Source organism: Lepidochelys kempii, chromosome 2 (genome assembly GCF_965140285.1).
Source record: "Lepidochelys kempii isolate rLepKem1 chromosome 2, rLepKem1.hap1, whole genome shotgun sequence".
In the NCBI taxonomy this organism is placed as follows: Eukaryota; Metazoa; Chordata; order Testudines; family Cheloniidae; genus Lepidochelys; species Lepidochelys kempii.
In genome coordinates this window covers 154,874,282-154,892,081 of record NC_136381.1, presented here as the reverse complement: position 1 = coordinate 154,892,081, position 17,800 = coordinate 154,874,282, and the positions used below count along the sequence as shown (strand labels likewise).

The window sequence follows — 17,800 nt, the reverse complement described above, 5'->3', positions numbered from 1 at the left end:
GAAGTTCATAGCCATGAGCCGCCTTTTAGGGATATAAATGATCAGACTAATCTCATCCTTTCCCACCCCCCCTTCAATTTCAAGCTTCTTTCCTTGTAAACATATCCCCGAAAGGGTAAATTTATCACTCCAGCATTGACAGGGTGTAACTGCTTTTTCCTAAGGAGCACAGGTTATTCATGGTCTCCCTCTCTGCCTCCAGTGTTTTAGGAGGGCCACGGGCCAGTTCACAGTTGTGGGGGGCAGTATCCGGAGATGCCACTGATGACTCTAGGGCTCACTCACAGCTGACTGACCTAGCTGTGCTACTGAAGAGCCAACTTGGCTGTTGGCCACAACAGGTGCGGGCCGCTCAGAAGTGTGAACAACCACCTGATTTAGTGGACTAAGGATGGCCCTGAAGGCAATTCCTTTGCTACAGCTCTGCTCTGACACAGTCTCTCTGTGGTTTTAGCTAAGGCAATTAACTTTTCTTTCTTAGTTTCCCCATCTGTAAAATGGGATTATATTGTCACCTATGCCACACAAGTAATATGAAGAGTAAATAGTTAAAGTTTGCAAAGCACAGTGTAAGTGCTAAAATTCACTAGAATGCACACCATACCCTGCAGTGACTGGGGACCAAGCTAGAACCACATTCATCGGCTTAGTTAGACAATTGTCTCTTTAAAAAAACCTTAATTTTTCAAGGAATGTACTTGGAGCACCTCAAAAGCAGCAGCATCATGTCATCTGGGTGCCAGACCTGTGTCCAGCCAACCATACACAATCAACCGAGCTGCAACAGGAATTTTATGGTGACCTGATGATTCTATGTCACATTTACATTTTTATTTCTATACATGTAAATGAGTCAGGTAGGTTCGGAGTGTATCCCAATGAATCAACTCACCAACCCTCTTCACAATTCCAGGCCCGTGCCCTGTATGTAGTGATGTGATCATGGTGGAGAGGAATCAATTATTGTGCGGTACAAGGATGCAAAGTTGTTTGGCAGGCCAACCCAAAAAAACATGAAAGCCAACTCATTTTAGGAATGCCCACTTTGTTTGCCAAAGCATTTTCAAATGTGAAAGGCGGTAGCCAGGAGTGAGATCCAGAATTCCTTTCATAGGACATCTTTTCTGCTAGACTTTGTAACTAGTTCCTGAAATAAAAGCCATTACCTCGGGCACCTTGTCTAACTGGTTCCTAGGCTCTTTTAAGCTTACAACTTCTAAATTACAATAAAATTTCACCTGAGGTAACTCCCAGCTCGACCAGAGAGTTCCAAGAGATAACTAAAAAAAAAAGGAACAGATTCCTTCAAAATGAAAAAAACAAAGCATGAACATGCACGCACACACTTTAATTCCATCTTTTAATTATTTACCTGGAATGACTAAAATAGCCAAAGACCACTTTACTGCAGACAAACATCACTTTCTCTGGGCTGTTCCTCAAAACTATCTGAGACTACTGCTTACCTTTCCTTCTCCATTTTCTGTTGTGTGTCCCTCCAACCTATACTACTGCAGTACCAACAGGACACACAGTACCCCAATTTGAACTAAAACTGTGACTTCAACCATGACAACAGTCTGGGTGGCAGGGGTACCTGGCTGCCTCTCTCTCCATTACATGGCCTGCTTAAAAATTAATCATCTCTAGAACAGTGAAAAATATTCACATTGAGCCTCAAACCCATTTGAATTGAGTTTGGAAGGTTTCCATTCTGATTGGAAGTTTGAGGTGAAGCCAGCAAGAGAACCGGCTTTACTTCCAACTGACCTGAGCCAAATTACACTATGCAGTTTGCTAACCCGATTGCCAACTGAACCCCCAGCTATTTTCTCAGCCCTAATTCTAACAATGTCTAGTAAACCACCCCTTGTTCTCATTTCCCTAACTCCCATGGTCAAAGATTCTCATTAGGTCTCCATTTAGCATAAGGGCTCTTACAACTCTTTTTTGTGAGGGATTAAGGGCTCTTGGACAATCATTTCCAGGCCAGCATCCTCTAATCTGCTTCTGCCTCTATTAATTGTATCAATCTATTAATAGTATCAAAACTATTAACTAAGAAAAATTAACTGGGGCAATTTTCTCTGTGTTCATTTTATAAACGAACCCTGCTGTGCTGATTGACAGAGGCCATTACAGAAATACAAACTCATTGATCCAAACAAGTAAGTCACGTTCCCCTCATTACACACAGTCCTTCACAATATCCCTAATGCCTCTCAGGCAAAATTCCACTGTAGACCAAGTCTTCCCTTCCAACATCCAACTCAGTCATGAACTTAGTTACGGTGCAATGTAGCATACAGTGCAGTAGCATGGAAGTCCCAAATTCCTTCAGTGCATGTCAATGGATTGTCACTCCTCTTATAGTGAAGTTTTACTCCATTAATGCCTTGGCAGTGGTTTGTGGGGGGCGAGGGGGTGGTTGCACTATATCAGTGTGGTTGCACTGGACCAATCCCCTGGTGTAGTAGCACTGCATTGCTGTACAAAGTGACTTGCACCAGTGCAGTGTGTAAAGTTTCAATACACTTCTAGCAGGTTCCTCTGTTCTAACGCTCCTGGAATGGGGACAGTTATCACCCACCAGCCAGGTGATAAATGTTGCATCCCAAAAGGATTAGCAGATCGGGAATAAGAGAAGTTTCCACTAGCTAAAGAGTGTGTGTGTGCAGGGGGAGGGGGAGAGACTACACTAGAAAAGACCGATTTAACTACATTGGTCAGGGGTATGAAAAATCCACACCCCAAGTGGTGCAATTAAACCAATTTAAGTTCCTGTGTAGACAGAATTCTTCCCTCGACCTAACTACCGCCTCTCAAGGAGGTAGATTACCTACGCCAATGGAAGAATCCCTCCTGTTAGCATAAGTAGTGTCTACACTGAAGTGCTTCAGCTGTGTCACTGTAGCTTTTTTATCCGTGCTAAGAGGAATCCACTCTTGCTGTAGCTGATCTAAACAGGGATGGGAATATGAAGAGTGAAGAGGATAATTCGAGATGCTAATTCTGTTCAAGAAAATCGGATGCACAGAGGCTCTCGGCAAAGTCTCCTTTGTATGAAAAGCATAAGAAGAGACAGCAAAAAGAGCATCAGTTGTCTTTTATGGTTCTGCGTGAATCTCTGGTAGGACATTGCCACAGACTTTTTCATGAACTATTTGAAAATAAATGACAACAAACATGTCTGTGGGAAAAAATAAACATCGTGTTTTGTATTGAATTAGACATTTCTCCCCCCATCATCAGTTTCCACTGGCACTGTTTTCATTGCTAACCAGAGGTTTGACTAGTACCTCCTCTTACTAGAAATCAAATAATTTAAAAGCTAAATCAGGGCCTACAAACACTTATGCACATGAATAACTTTTCTCAGATGAATATTCCCAATCACGGACATGGGTCTACTCGAACGAAAAAAGCTATTTGTATGGGTTCATTGCTATTTTAAAGACTACGTAATGATAAATGATATACACAAACAAAATTTTTAGGGTCCTAGTAAGGGGCTGAGCACCTTCAGTTCCCACTGAATTCTAGAGGAGCCGAGTATGTGATGCTAGCAGACCAGGTGCCAGCTCAGGCCAAGATCCCCATGCCTCCACTGAACACTGACAAATACCTACCTGGAATCAGTCTAGCTCACCTGGGTGTTAGTACTGTTAACACAGGTATTAGAATGATAAGCATGTGTTTAGACTTTATGGAATGTTTGTGAGCTGCTGCAGGCATTAATCTCACTTATAATGTCTGTATCCTATCCCACATTACAAGGTAATATCTGCGTGTTTGCACTGTAAGCCTCTGTAACTGTAAATCACCAGGCAGGAGACAGCCAGTGTGAAATGCTGGTCTCCAACAGGAGTTATGTCCTGCCTGACAAGGAAGGCCCATCAACACCAGACGGACTAGAATGGAACCTTTAAGAGGACAAAAGAGTCTGTTGTTTACTCTCCCCTCTATGGAGATGAGTCTGGCAAGTGAATTCTTCCCATCAGCTGAGTTTGCATCTCAAAGTACAGGGAGGGAAGGGAATAAAAAACCCCTAACAAAGAGGAACTGTATCTTTTATGCTGCTTGGACTCTGGGGTGCAAGGCTCACTAGGCATAAGCAAAAAATTCCCTGTGCTTCATATGCATTGGACCTAAGGAGCTTGTTTATTATAGAAAAGCTTTAATTAGTTTTTTTAAATTTAAGATTGGAACTCTTATTTCCTTTTCCTATATAATAAATCTTTAGATAGTTTATTATACAATTGGCTGCAAGCATTGTCTTTACCTGGGGTAAATGACTGGTCCTTTGGGACTGGGATTAACCTGAACATTGCTGTGATCCTTGGTGTCAGGGACCATACGTCCGCTCATCTGGGTGACAAGACAGACTGGAGTACCCAAAGGGATGGTCTGAGACTCCATGTTATGGCTGTTAGAGAGCCTGAGGAGTTTACGCTGGATAATTGGTTGGTGAAATCTAAGTACAAAATTTGGGGTTTGTGCCCCACTTCCTAGCAGTCTGCCCAGAGGTTGGTACTCATGTTCCTGTGTCACTCCAGGACAGCTTGATGGAGCATGCTTAGAACTTCACAGGATCTAGTCCTTAACACCTAGTATTGCAGCATTTTCCAGTAAGTGGCCTAGCCTTATAACTCCCCTAGCATGATTAACTTTTTTGTATTTGTATGATCCACACGGACAAGCCACTTGCATTCAGACAATAAGAACAATTGCTATTTATTCATTTACAAGAACAAGTAGCATTATACAATAATCGTAATGTCAGAAAAATATATGATTTGTTTTTGATCCTGCAAAACCTTGCTCATGTTAGTAGTCCTCAGTCATGTATTTCCAAAGCAGTCAGTCAGTGAGACTACACGCAAAAGGACGGCTTGTGTGATAAGGGGGTGCAGGTCTGAACTTAGTTTTGAATATTTGTTCCTATGAATTGAGACCATGAAAAAACTTTTCACAGCTACAAAAAACCTTGATAACTTTGCAAATAAAATACACTACATTTAGCATTAAAGGAATGACTAAATTCTGGAGCCTCCATAAATAGTTTTGCTGTTTGGACTTCTACCTAATATGGTGAAAAAATAACAGATGATTGTCAGGCATGACTAGCATGACAAGATTTACAGTGCCTGCCTCATATAACCTTCCACATAGGCAACAAATAGTCCTTGCTGATCTGCAGTTAATCTTACACTCCTGGCTGAGAAGCCAACCAATACTAATAATAGACTCTGTGAATTGCCATCAGTGGGTTCGTGTTGAAAGACACCGAGAGGCAGAAATCAATTTTAAAGAACATATAACACAACTCCTACACTGGGAAGACTGTGTTACCTGTCTTTTGATTTGTTAAACAACTAGTACCCAGTAACTATTAAGGTTGTGGCAAAACTTCAAAGGTAAAATAAATTAAAGTGCATGCGTACCTGGTATATTACAACCCGAAATTTGTTTTTTCTCAGCATCTCCTCTTGTTTTGCTTCAACCTTTCGCACATTAGCACTCTGCTTTTCCACACGTGCCCTCACTTCTTTAACGTGGGAACTAACTTTGCAGGTTTTCTCAAGCAACTTGTTAACAGTGTAGCCTGTATTGCCATGAGTCTGGGCAAGCTTTAAAATATCAATCTGTATGGTCTTGATAGCATTCTCCATTTCTCTGTGTCGCTCTTCTATTCTTTTCTGGCTCTCCTGTACACTGTGTACAATGTTAGCCACTTTATCTAGGACTGTCACAATTGTATATGCAGCATCTTGCTCTTCATCTTCTGTGACATTTGAGAGACGATTTTGGTGGATTTTATCAGCCTCCGAGGTAACTTCATGGTGATCCATTTTGTCTGTGTTCAGTCAGGTTTACAGGAACTGAAGTATAAATGCTCCCCACGATGACTGTTCAAATCGTAGGGAAACAATTCTGGCACCTGTGCAAGAAGCTTGACAGCTGGCTTCAGAGATGTTCAGAGCAGGGTGTGAAACTCCATCCCTGGAGGTTGGTCAAATATTTATAACTACAGACTATCCCTCCATGATTATTTGGATACTTTTTGCAATATGAAACCTCTAAAATTAGGAAGCAATGTCTGGAATGAAACATACATTTAAAGGGTCACACTTCTGTACCAATGAAGTTATTAGTGTTAATCCGGGAAAGTTAAGCAACTTACTAATTAAGCAGGAAAGCCAACTGACATATTTATTTAAGATTTACTGTTGCTCTCATTTTAATGAAGCGATTTCCTTTGGGGGAATTCAGACAGTTTTCAAAAGTAAACACGAGTGTATTTAAAAAAAAAAAAGGAGCAGTTTTCAAATCATTCTGGCTACAAAATCAAGTAACAAATAAACACACTAAAGCAGAGGCAATATAATGAAAACACTGTATTGTGACATGCTTCTCCAGTTCAAATGTTGAAAGCATCTTTTTTATTGAACAAATTATTAAATCCTACATGCAGAATTCTGAAAGCCTAAACTACATGTTAAACAGCTGAACACATCCTACTCACATTCTATCTCTGGATCTTTTAAACAACAACTAACAATCTATTAATATAACTATAACCAGCAGACTAGCTTGGATGGACTTTATTTAGCTCTTGAAAATATTCTATATAAGAGCACTAGTCATTAATTAACTTAATTTTTTTAAATCACAAACACTATACAATCTGTCTTGTTGGTGTTAAAACATCTATTGTCTTAAAAAAAGTTTAATAAGTATTAAAGCAGTTTTAACAGCAATAAAGTAGGCTTTATTCCAATCATGTGAGTTTGATTATTCAAACACAGATTTTTACAATACCAAAATCTACCAAGACCTACGTCCTTTGGAACTATGCCATTTGCTCTACTGGATTATGAAATTTATATTTTTACGTTTTAAAAATAAAGTGTCAGAATTATTTATGAAGACGGTAGTGCTTAGACCCAGCCAATACATCTTATGAATATGTTACAACTACACACAGCACACAGCTTCACAGTTCATGCGATAGGCAGTGTCTAAAAAATCAGTTACTAACTTTCAAAAACATTTAAATATCTACGGTATTTAAACACAGTGTCTCCTAGTTTTTCGTAAGAAAAGTAAGCTGTAAACATCTTTACCTTTAGTTCATGCCTTGTTTGCTAGGTAATGTGGGCGTATTTTTGTTTTTTATCTACAACCATTGGTGAAATAAGTCTGTGTTCTCAAAAATATTACATTCCATGAATAAAGCACAAATCTATTATATAACCATGTGATACAGATACAGAAAATGAACTACGGTATTCAAAAACATAAAAAGAAAATTACTAAAACAGTCCTTAGCTGTTAGAGCTGATGCTTTCAGAATACAACAGACCAACAGGGCTACACTAAAAATGTCCAAAAATAAGGCCTCTGAAATAAATAGTTCCATTCTTTAAAAAAAGATATAATAAAAATGTACATCACATGGTCAATGTAGGTATAAAAATCATCACGTTAAACCATCCTGGATGATGTATCTGAAGTAAAATGGCCTAGGTTTTGCTTCTGTCGACGTCCTCTGTTGTTTTTAGGGCATTTTCTGTATTTTTTTAAAAAGGAGAAGAAAATGTATTTTAATCTTATTCTGTATATTTAAAACAGCATTCATGATTTTAACCAAAAATCTCAAGAATGGCAGAGTGTCTATCAGCATCATTGACTGGGGAAGTGCACCGGCGGTTTGGTAGGCTGGTACTTTGGAGGGTCCATGAGATCCCTGACTACAGTGGTAGCAGCAGTTGCCAGGAGAGATTTCTTTCATGTGGATATGGAGTTTGATCCTGCAAGGGCTGAAAGCACTCTGGCCTTGATCCCACAAAATATTTAAGCATGTGATTAACCCCACTGACTTCACTGGGATGCCTCACATATTTAAAAGTGAGTACATGCTTAAGAGCTTTGTTAGATCAGAAAAGTGCTCAGTGCCTTATGGGCTCAGGCCTTTGACGAGAAGAGGATCTGGACCTCACTCCAGTTATCTGTGCCTTTGTCAACTCTCGTGTCCACAGGGCTCTCTCTTAAGATATCTTGGAAACTTAACTAAGTGCAAAATTCAGCTGCTCGTTTCATAAGAGGAGCTTAACATGGACAGCACATTGCACTGGTGCTCTACAGACAGCACTAGCTGCATATTCATTTCTAGGTGGAGTTTAAGGTGTTGGCTTTAACCAATAAAGTCCTAAATGGTTAAGCAGCTGGGTACCCGAGGGATGCCCCTTTCTCCATATGTCAGCACCGCATTTATGATCAGTGGAGGGGCCTGAACCAACCCATCCTCTGGTGGGGGGAAGGGGCCATGGTGTTTTTCATGAGGTATCTTCTACTCTGGAAGTAGCTCCCACTTTTGTCTAACCCAGCGGTTCCCAAACTTCATTACACCACGAGCTCCTTCTGACAACAAAAATTACTACACGACTCCAGGATGGGGGACTGAGCCAGCCCAAGCGCCATTGTCCTGGGAGGGGGTGGGGGGCAAAACCAAAGCCCGAGGCCCACCAGCCCAGGAGGGTTTGGGGGAGGGGCAAAGCCCAAGGGCTTCAGCCCCAGGCAGGGGGCCTGTAACATGAACCCCGTTGCCGAGGACTGAAGCCCTTGGGCTTTGGCTTCAGCCCTGCATGGTGGGGCTCAGGCTTCGGCCCCGGGCCACAGCAAGTCTAACGCCAGCCCTGGCGACCCCATTAAAACAGGGTCCCAACCCACTTTGGGGTCCCAACCCACAGTTTGAGAACCACTGGTCTAAACAATTTGCTGATGTTTGGGATCTATTGCAAAGCTCATTTTTTCTCTTCAACTTTTGGCACAGGGATTGGTGGAGGGGAAGGGGGCAGCTAGCGGTGATTTGTGTGTGAAGGGGTAGTTTATTGTCCGGACTAATTTACATTTTGTGATATACAGAGGCATCGTGTAACCAGTCTGGACACATTAATCATTCTGTATTTGATCACTGTATTTTTTAGAACGTGTGTTATGCACATAGAGCTTCGGGACGGTCAAGTTCCTAAATATATTTATAATAAATAATCACACATACATAAAAATGTGTGGTGTTATATTGCTATTGTAATTACCTACCTTGTTATGCACATGACAATTGCAACTATAATGGCAATCTGTACAGCTCCAATTATTGCTGCAATAAGGACATGTGTAAGCTTTTGTCTGCTTGGGACAACATAAAGAATACTAAAGTCTGTCTTTTCACAGTGCTGTCCAGTATATCCTGATTCACATCTGAAAGAGACAAGGAATATTTCATGGAATATGGATCTTATCAATATGCAAATCATTCTGTAGATAAAACAGTAATCTGAGGGACAGGGCAAAAAGCCTAGGAATCGATGAAAACTTGAAAAATTGGGACATAATGTAAAGGATGGAGGATAGTATAGAGACAGCAGGAAAGAAACCCACTTGTCACTGCACTGCTACTTCCGTGACCTCAGATGAGATTGGAGGGCGAGAGCAGCACAAGGGATTTCCTCTGAGATTCAGCCAGTTCTGAAAATGATGAAGCAAGCAGGACTGTAGCTGTCACGCAGGACGTGGGGAGGCTGAGTAGAGTGCAAGCTTTTAGGCAGCCTGGGTTTTCCTTTTGTGGAGAGAGGGAGGCACAGAGTGGATGTCCTCCACTTTCATCGAGTACAACTAATTTTGCCTAGTAAGGCTTCTTGGTGTCAGTTCAGCAAAGGAACTAAGCATAGACTTTAAGAATGTGATTTCAGTGGGACGGCTCACGTGCTTAAAGTTAAGTACATGCTTAAGTACCTTGTTGAACTGGGGCCTAAGTTAGGGAACAATAAATGGGAGATAGATTTAATAGATGGGATAAAACGCGTGGGCAGAGGATCTCCAGAAAACTCAGTCAGGGACCAGGGTGCATGGAACAAAACAGGAATATACAACACAAATCAAAAGACAATGATGAGGAACAATGGAGAACAATAGATGATGATATTATGGAAGAAGGTGTGTATATAACTATAATATGCCTGTCAGAGATGAACAAACCATGTAGAGTTTGGAGGAACAGAATGCTGCGAGGCCCTTGTGTAAGAACTGGCACCAACAACATCAACTGGTTTACCGGGATGGTTGGGTTTCAGCCCAAACCTACCCCAGTGCTCTCCCCGCAGCCACCTCTTAACCTGGACTCACCAAACACCCAGTAGGCCAGAACTCCAGGCTGCAGGTGCTAGACAAAGGCCAGGTTAGCTCCCCAGAAGACTGTATAGAAAGGTCAGGAAGGCTGACCACAGTCCTGGCTCACAAGTCAGATGATTCTAGGACTGCACCAGGCACCCCCTCAAAAGCCATGCAGGAAGATTAGTGCAGTAACAGGCACTAGTCAATGTCCAGGCAGGACAGAGCACCCCATCAGAACCTTACTGGAAGGTAGGAAACAGTACAGACTTGTCCTACACAGCATGCTGCCCCACTTACCCTCAAACAAGTGAGCAGTGCTCCTGAGGGAGTCCCTGGAAATTTGGGAGGGGTGTGAACAGGCTGGTAGGAGGCAGAGCAGGAGCACTGTTCTCTAAATAGCATCCTCCCCAAGCAAACCAGCCGATTTCTCAAAGGCAATTCAGTGGATGTTTGTACTGATCAGAGCAACACAAATTTTCAATCCATGCAGGGCACAGCCATAGAGAAGAAGACAACAAGAGCATGCTCCTGACTGAGCCATGCTGCCAAGGGGAGGGAGGTTGAAGAGCACAGAGAGGAAAGCACCACGTTGGTTAGCCAGGGTTAATGGAGCCAGCATCCGCTGGTGGATTCTTCATAGCTAACAGGCCCTACCCCTACCTCTCCATGCAGCCAGAGCTAGACCAGAAGCCTCACCCCTGACTTGGGGCGGAACTACAAAGAGAAAAAATCTCAGCTTTAACATTAAAACGTAAACGTGTTGCTCATTTTCCTTGTGAAGTTAGCCTTGAAAATAAACAGATGTAAACATATTAGTCGTGTTGAATTCAACAAGCAATTGGCCTCCACTTTTGCAGTAGCAGGCTGGAGAGGAATTAAAGATACATGCACACACACGTGTCACACCCCAATGGCCCCCTCCCTCAAGGGGTCCCCTGGGGAAGGCAGATCAGCATTGTATATTGCTAAGGCTGTTGCAAGCATTGCAGGATATTTTGGGAAGAGTCAAAGGTGTGAGTGCATGTGGGATGGAAGATTCTTTTGCAGGCTGCAAAAGGCCAAAGGGGGAAGGAGAAAGAGAGCAGAGAATGGGTTAACTCAACACTGCAGCTAGCAAGCTCAGTTCAACGATAAGAGCTGGCCCCAGTCCAAGGTCACGGCACTAGATGAAAAATTATCTCACCCAGCCACAGCCAGCCATGAGAAAAGAAAAAGTACACTGAACCAGGGCTGCAGAGATGGAAAACACCGGCGAGATGATGAGGGGGGGAGCAGAGCTTCGCGTCCCTGGAGCCGTTGTGTTTTGGGAAAGCAGAGAAGACCACAGAAAGCTGGTTTGGGCTGGCACAAAGAACACCAGGTACAGAGGTCGTGGAATGGAACTCCCTCAAAGGAGCCCAGGCCTTAAAACCCTCCTGAGAGCTGGAGCAATTTGGAGATCATAGCAGACCCTGGATGACCTGGGTCCAGGACAGTACTCCTGTCCACCCTACCCCCTCTTCTTCTTATGTTACACCCAGGCTTGGCCAGCCTCAGGTAGAGCGTATGTGAGTATGAAAGTGGGTTAGGGCTTGGGGCACTAAGGCTTCCTTCCTTCCTCTGAGTGACATGGGGAGCACCCATCACTCTTCGCTGTTATTTTATTATTTTATCATTTTATCAATAAAGCTTTAACATTTAAACACTTGGTGTGTTACGTCATCTCCTCCCTTAAAGATCCTGTGGCCTCAGCCTGATCAACTGTCGCCTCAGGCAGATTGGTAACAAAAATCTGTCACACACACACACACAAAACACCTCTGATATAAACAAAGTCAGTTACGCTTGGGTGTATCACAAAGAATCACTCCAACTCACCCTCAAATCCAACCCTGTGCTTGGTGAGATGATGATGGAAGACAGGAATTAGTTACATTTGGGAAAGCAAAAAACTGTTCCACAGGCATGCAGGGAAAATGCCCTGGATTTTCAGTGCTATGAAACCCATGTATTCTTGTGAATACACTTTCCTCATCTATGGGCTTTCTGCAGGAGACACTGGCTCACAGACTGGATATGTACCAATAAAAATAGCGTCATTAAGAAAAAGGCACAACATTACGATAGATATAATTATCAGTGGATGGGAAAGGAACCAAGATAGATTTATGTACATTAATAAGAAGGAAGCAAATGACAAAGGAACCTGTTTGTGCATTACCTAGTAGGAAGAAAGGAAAAGAACAGGTGACAAATAGAATGCTAAATCCTTATTCCCTACTTTGTTTTTGTCTTCTTTAAAGAAGATAGTAGCCATAGTAGACTTAATACAAGAACCATTCTATAAAGCAGAATCAAGAAAGAAGAGGTTAAAGAATATCCAGATAATCTGAAAATATTAAAATCATTACAGTTCAATGAATGTCACCCTAGAATGCTAAAGACATTCTCAGAACTACTGAAATGGTTGGAAATTATTTCTGAGAACTCCTGCAGGGCAAGAGAGAATCCGGAGGACTGGAATAACGCAAAGAAAATACTGAGTTCAAGACTGGAATTGGCAGGTGAGGGGATGAAGTATTATAGACCAAACCTCTAATTACCTGGTAAACTAGTAAAGCAGTCCATTTTATAAGCACTTACTGGAAAATAAGATGATAAATAGTAGACAACATGGGTTTAACAAAATAAAATTATGTCAAATTAATTTAATGTATTTCTTTATTCAGACAACAAGCAAAGGGCTCAGCTGTGTGTGGTTGGCACAGCCCTACACTGGGGGTGATGCAAAGCTGCACTGTTCCAGGGCAAGCACCTGGAGGCAACCTAGAGCCACTAGCTGTTTAGAGACAGCATGACCACTGCTAAATCACTTGATGGGGTGCAACTGAATACCCCTCATGTGATCGGACAGCTCCACTGGCTGGTGAATAGGGGATGAAGTCATAGTTCCCTCTCCTTCCACACCCCTGTTGGGGTACCAGGCACCTGTGGGGCATTAGAGTCTGCAATCATGCTTAGCAGCTGCGTAGACTGCTCAATGCACCAGGAGACCATTAGCCATCACTACACACCTACTTGTGTAAGGTAGAATTTGAGATTCTCTGTAATTTAGTAAGTCATTGCTATATCAGAGCTCACCATCTAACTGTCAGGACTAAGTTTTAAAACTGCACACCTCACTAGCAGACACAAAACCTCCATTGTGGATAGGTACCCTAAGATTTGCAGATACACATAGGTGAGTAAAAATGAGTTTGTGTGCATCAGAATTTGCACACAGGTAAGTCAGGTGTGCACAAGAGTGCAAAATCCTTTCAAAAATCTGTCCCTTGACATTTGCCCACCATATTTCCCTTTATACAGAAGGAAGGATAAATGCTTTACTTGTACACTACTGTGTGATTACTATGACTAAGTGCTGAGCTTTTAATGTAACCACTTTTGATCCAGAACAGCTGATAATGAAGGTAGGAAATGTGTACCACATGGAAGTATGAGAAGATGAATACACAAGTGGCTAAAATAAAATCCAATGGAGAGTTCAGGTTCACTGTCAAGTTAGGGTGGGCAAGTTGTTCTTCAGTAGCACCCAAATGGAGTCAGTTCTCATGGGTCCAGTACTTAATGTTGTTTAATCTCTTCATTTATGATGAGGAGGATGGGATGGAGAGCATCCTAATCCAGGCCCCAATCCAGAACAATATTGCAGTCAATTCTGGTCACTTCATTACCAGAAAAATAAGACGGGGGCATAACAATTTGCCAAAAATGAGGAGGGGTGTGTTGTGAGAGCTCTACTGCTGCAAATGGCAGCTTGATCCCTGCTAAAGGAAGAGAGAGTCTGACACACTCGCTAAAGAGGGTGAAAATCAAATGAAAAGGTTATTGTGTCCCAGTAATGAGGAAAAAGGTCAGATGAAAAGGAAAATAATGATTTGTAAAAGGCTGTGTTCCCAGCCATGCTGGCTCGTAAGGGGGCCCTCTGCTCCCTTCTGGGCTACTGTAGCACTTTCAAGGATCAAGGTCAGAAATATGTTGAACTCTAGCAGTTCTACAAGTGATCTTTTGGAAGAAAAGTAAAGCAAAGAGCTACAGAAAGCTACAGAACCATCAGTCACTAGTATGAAAATACCACCACGGGCCATATACTCAGGATAAAAATTCTTTAATGATGTTTGCTCATGACTGCTAGACCATCACCATCCACAAAAAAAGGTGGCCACTTTTCTTTAAATACACTCCTCAATGACTTCTTACTTTAGAAGAAATAGGATTAATTTTACTTGGAAACTAAAGAAATAAAGTGAAACGTTCGTAGATTTTTGGAAATGTTTAATTTCAAGTTTTGGTAGTATACGGAGTTACCATAGTACACTGAGCAGACAAGGATAGAGTTTACTTTTTTTTATAAAATAATATTTTCTATTGCATAAAATAAAAAAAAATGGTTAAAAGTAAAATATTGACAAACTAGAGGGAGTTTTGACAAGAGTAACAGATAATAACCAGTCACACGAGGGATTGACTTATAAGAAAAAGTTAAAAGAGATCAGTATATAAATGGAGTATAAATGGAGATTAGTTACCTGTAACCAGAAGTTCTTCAAGCTGTCTGGTCCCTATCTGTATGACACACACAGGTGTGCACACGTGCCATGTGCCCGAGAGAGGCACTTCTAACAAGCAGTGCCCCACACATGCACAGTAGTTCTCCTTGTGCTCCAGACTGAGGACATAAAAGGCAGCATGGGCTGACGCCCCTCCAGTTCTTACTGCAAATCCAGTAGGCTCTGAAGCAGAGGGGATGGAGGGCAGGTAGTGGAATAAAGATAGGGACTATAGGCGCATTAGCGGGTGCTTAGTACCCACTGGCAGCCAGCTTCCCCCAATCTCCCCCAGTGCCTCCCATCCACCAATCAACTCCTCCCCCTCCCTCCCGCCCACTGCAATCAACTGTTCCACAGTGTGCAGGAGATGCTGGGAGGGAGAGGGAGAAATAGGAATGGGGTGCGCTCGGGGAGGATGGCGGAACTGGGCGGGAAGATACAGGGTGGGGGCGGAGAGGGAGCAGGAAGAGGGGAGGTGGGGGTGGAGGCTAGGGGGAAGTGGTGGAGTGGGGGCGGGGCATGAGATTGAGCGGGGTTGGAGCACCCCCAGGCAAAGGAAAAAAACAGCAACTTTGATAGGGACCACACATATCGAAGAACTTCCAGTTACAGATAAGTAACCTCCATTTCTTCTTTGAGTGCTGGTCTCTAAGTGTATTTCACATGTGGGTGATTGACCAGTAGTATTCAGACTAGAGGTGAGTGTGAGGATGCTGGCAGGAAAGATGCTTGAAGTTCTGTACTTCTCACTGTTGCATCTGTAGTGGAGGCCTGAATTAGTGGGTAATGTTTTGTCAACGGAACTCTGGGGTAGCCGCTCTGCATATGTTCACTATTGTATGCCCCTTCATGCCTCAGCCACCATTCCAGAGGACATGCTTCCATGCTGATGACGCACGTTAAAAAAAATAATGCGTTAATTAAATTTGTGATTGAACTCCTTGGGGGAGAATTGTATGTCCCCTGCTCTGTTTTACCCACATTTGCCATATATTTCATGTTATAGCAGTCTCGGATGATGACCCAGCACATGTTGTTCACTTTATGAATGCTTTCACTGCAGATTTGACAAAACGCAAAGAAGGTACCGATGTGAGATTTCTAAAGATAGCGACAGCACTCGACCCAAGGTTTAAGAATCTGAAGTGCCTTCCAAAATGTGAGAGGGCCAAGGTATGCAGCATGCTTTCAGAAGTCTTAAAAGAGCAACACTCCAATGCGGAAACTACAGAACCCGAACCACCAAAAAAGAAAATCAACCTTCTGCTGGTGGTATCTGACTCAGATAATGAAAATGAAAATACATCAGTCCACACTGCTTTGGATTGTTATCGAGCAGAACCATCAGCATGGACGCATGCCCCTGGAATGATGGTTGAAGCATGAAGGGACATATCACTCTTTAGCGCATCTTGCACATAAATAACTTGTAACGCGAGCTACAACAGTGCCATGAGAACACCTGTTCTCACTTTCAGGTAACATTGTAAGCCTGAAGCGGGCAGCATTATCTCATGCAAATGTAAACAAACTTGTTTGTTTGAGCGATTGGCTGAACAAGAAGTGGACTTGCAGGCTCTAAAATTTTACATTGTTTTATTTTTGAATGCAGTTTTTTGTACATAATTCTACATAATTCATTTGTAAGTTCAATTTTCATGATAAAGAGATTGCACTACAGTACTTGTATTAGGTGAATTGAAAAATACTATTTCTTTTGTTTCTTTACAGTGCAAATACTAGTAATAAAAATAAATATAAAGTGAGCACTGTACACTGTATTCTGTGTTGTAACTGAAATCAATACATTTGAAAATGTAGAAAACACCAAAAAATATTTAAATAAATGGTATTCTATTATTGTTTAATGGTGCGGTTAATCGCGACTAATTTTTTTTAATCACTTGACAGCCCTAAAAATAATCTAAAATGACTGGGATATTTGCAGAAGTTGGTGGAGGCTGTTTATGCTGAGTCTAGGCAGAGAAGTCTTTCTGTTTGGCTAGGTAGCAGGTTCTAGTTGAGTCCTTCCTATTTTAAATAAATAAATCATAGAATATCAGGGTTGGAAGGGACCTCAGGAGATTATCTAGTCCAACCCCCTGCTCAAGGCAGGACCAATCCCCAATTTTTGCCCCAGATTCCTAAATGGTTCCTTCAAGTATTGAACTCACAACCCTGGGTTTAGCAGGCCAATGCTCAAACCACTGAGCTTTTGAGTAAGAATAGATTGGACAGGTGCCAAGTAAGAGTGTTCTAGTTCTGATGCCCATACAAACACCAAGCCATGAGGGGGAGAGGGTCTGGATCGGGGTGTCTGACTCTGCCCCCTTCCTGAGTAAAGAGATCTGGGAAGGGGTGGACCCTAACAAGAGGATGGACTGACGTTTTCAGGAGCTCCGGGAACCAAAACAGTCTGGGCCAGTTGGGAGCAAGGAGAATGACTCTGGCTCTGTCCTGACAGATGTTTCTCAAGACCTGTGGTAACAGGGGAATGGGAAGAAAGGCATCTCTGAGATTGTCTGTCAATGACAACAGGAGAGCATTGCCCTGGGAACTGTGACTTATAGCTCCTCTGGAGAAGTATAAGGATAGGTGCTGGAACTAGGGGTGCTGGGGGTGCTGCTGCACCCTCTGGCTTGAAATAGTTTCCATTATATACAGGGTTTACAGTTTGGTTCAATGGCTCTCAGCACCCCCTCTATAAAAATTGTTCCAGCACCCCTGAGTACAAGGGAAGCTGCCCGTTCATTTGGGATGTGAAGAGATCCCATTGAGGTTTTCCCCACTGAATAAATATCTCGCTCAGGATAGAGCTGAGTATCTCCCACGCATGGTCTGCAGAGAAGTGTCAGCTCAGCCTATCTTCAAGGGAGTTTGACGCACCTGGAAGTGGCTGGGACAGTGATGTGGTTTGTGATACACCAGTTCCAAGGCTTGACTGCTTCTAGAAAAAGGAGAGGACATCTTGCTCTACCCTGTTTAGGTAAAAGACCATGGTGATGTTGTCTGACATTACTTGGACATGAAGAGAA

At 42.5% G+C, this 17,800-nt stretch overlaps 2 protein-coding genes across 2 annotated transcripts in view; both read right to left on the bottom strand.

Moving 5' to 3' along the window:
* Nucleotides 1-5,852, bottom strand: part of CAVIN4 (caveolae associated protein 4) — a 30,740-nt gene extending 24,888 nt beyond the window's left edge. The window contains exon 1 of the mRNA XM_073329473.1: nucleotides 5,445-5,852. Within this exon, the coding sequence (XP_073185574.1) occupies nucleotides 5,445-5,852 (408 nt within the window). The remainder of the gene's footprint in view (nucleotides 1-5,444) is intronic.
* A 533-nt stretch (nucleotides 5,853-6,385) lies between these two features.
* TMEFF1 (transmembrane protein with EGF like and two follistatin like domains 1) overlaps nucleotides 6,386-17,800 on the bottom strand; it is a 224,804-nt gene continuing 213,389 nt past the window's right edge. The window contains exons 9-10 of the mRNA XM_073332493.2: nucleotides 9,106-9,264; nucleotides 6,386-7,573 (exon numbers count right to left, since the gene is read on the bottom strand). Of these exons, the coding sequence (XP_073188594.1) occupies nucleotides 7,489-7,573; nucleotides 9,106-9,264 (244 nt within the window). The 3' untranslated portion in view covers nucleotides 6,386-7,488. The remainder of the gene's footprint in view (nucleotides 7,574-9,105; nucleotides 9,265-17,800) is intronic.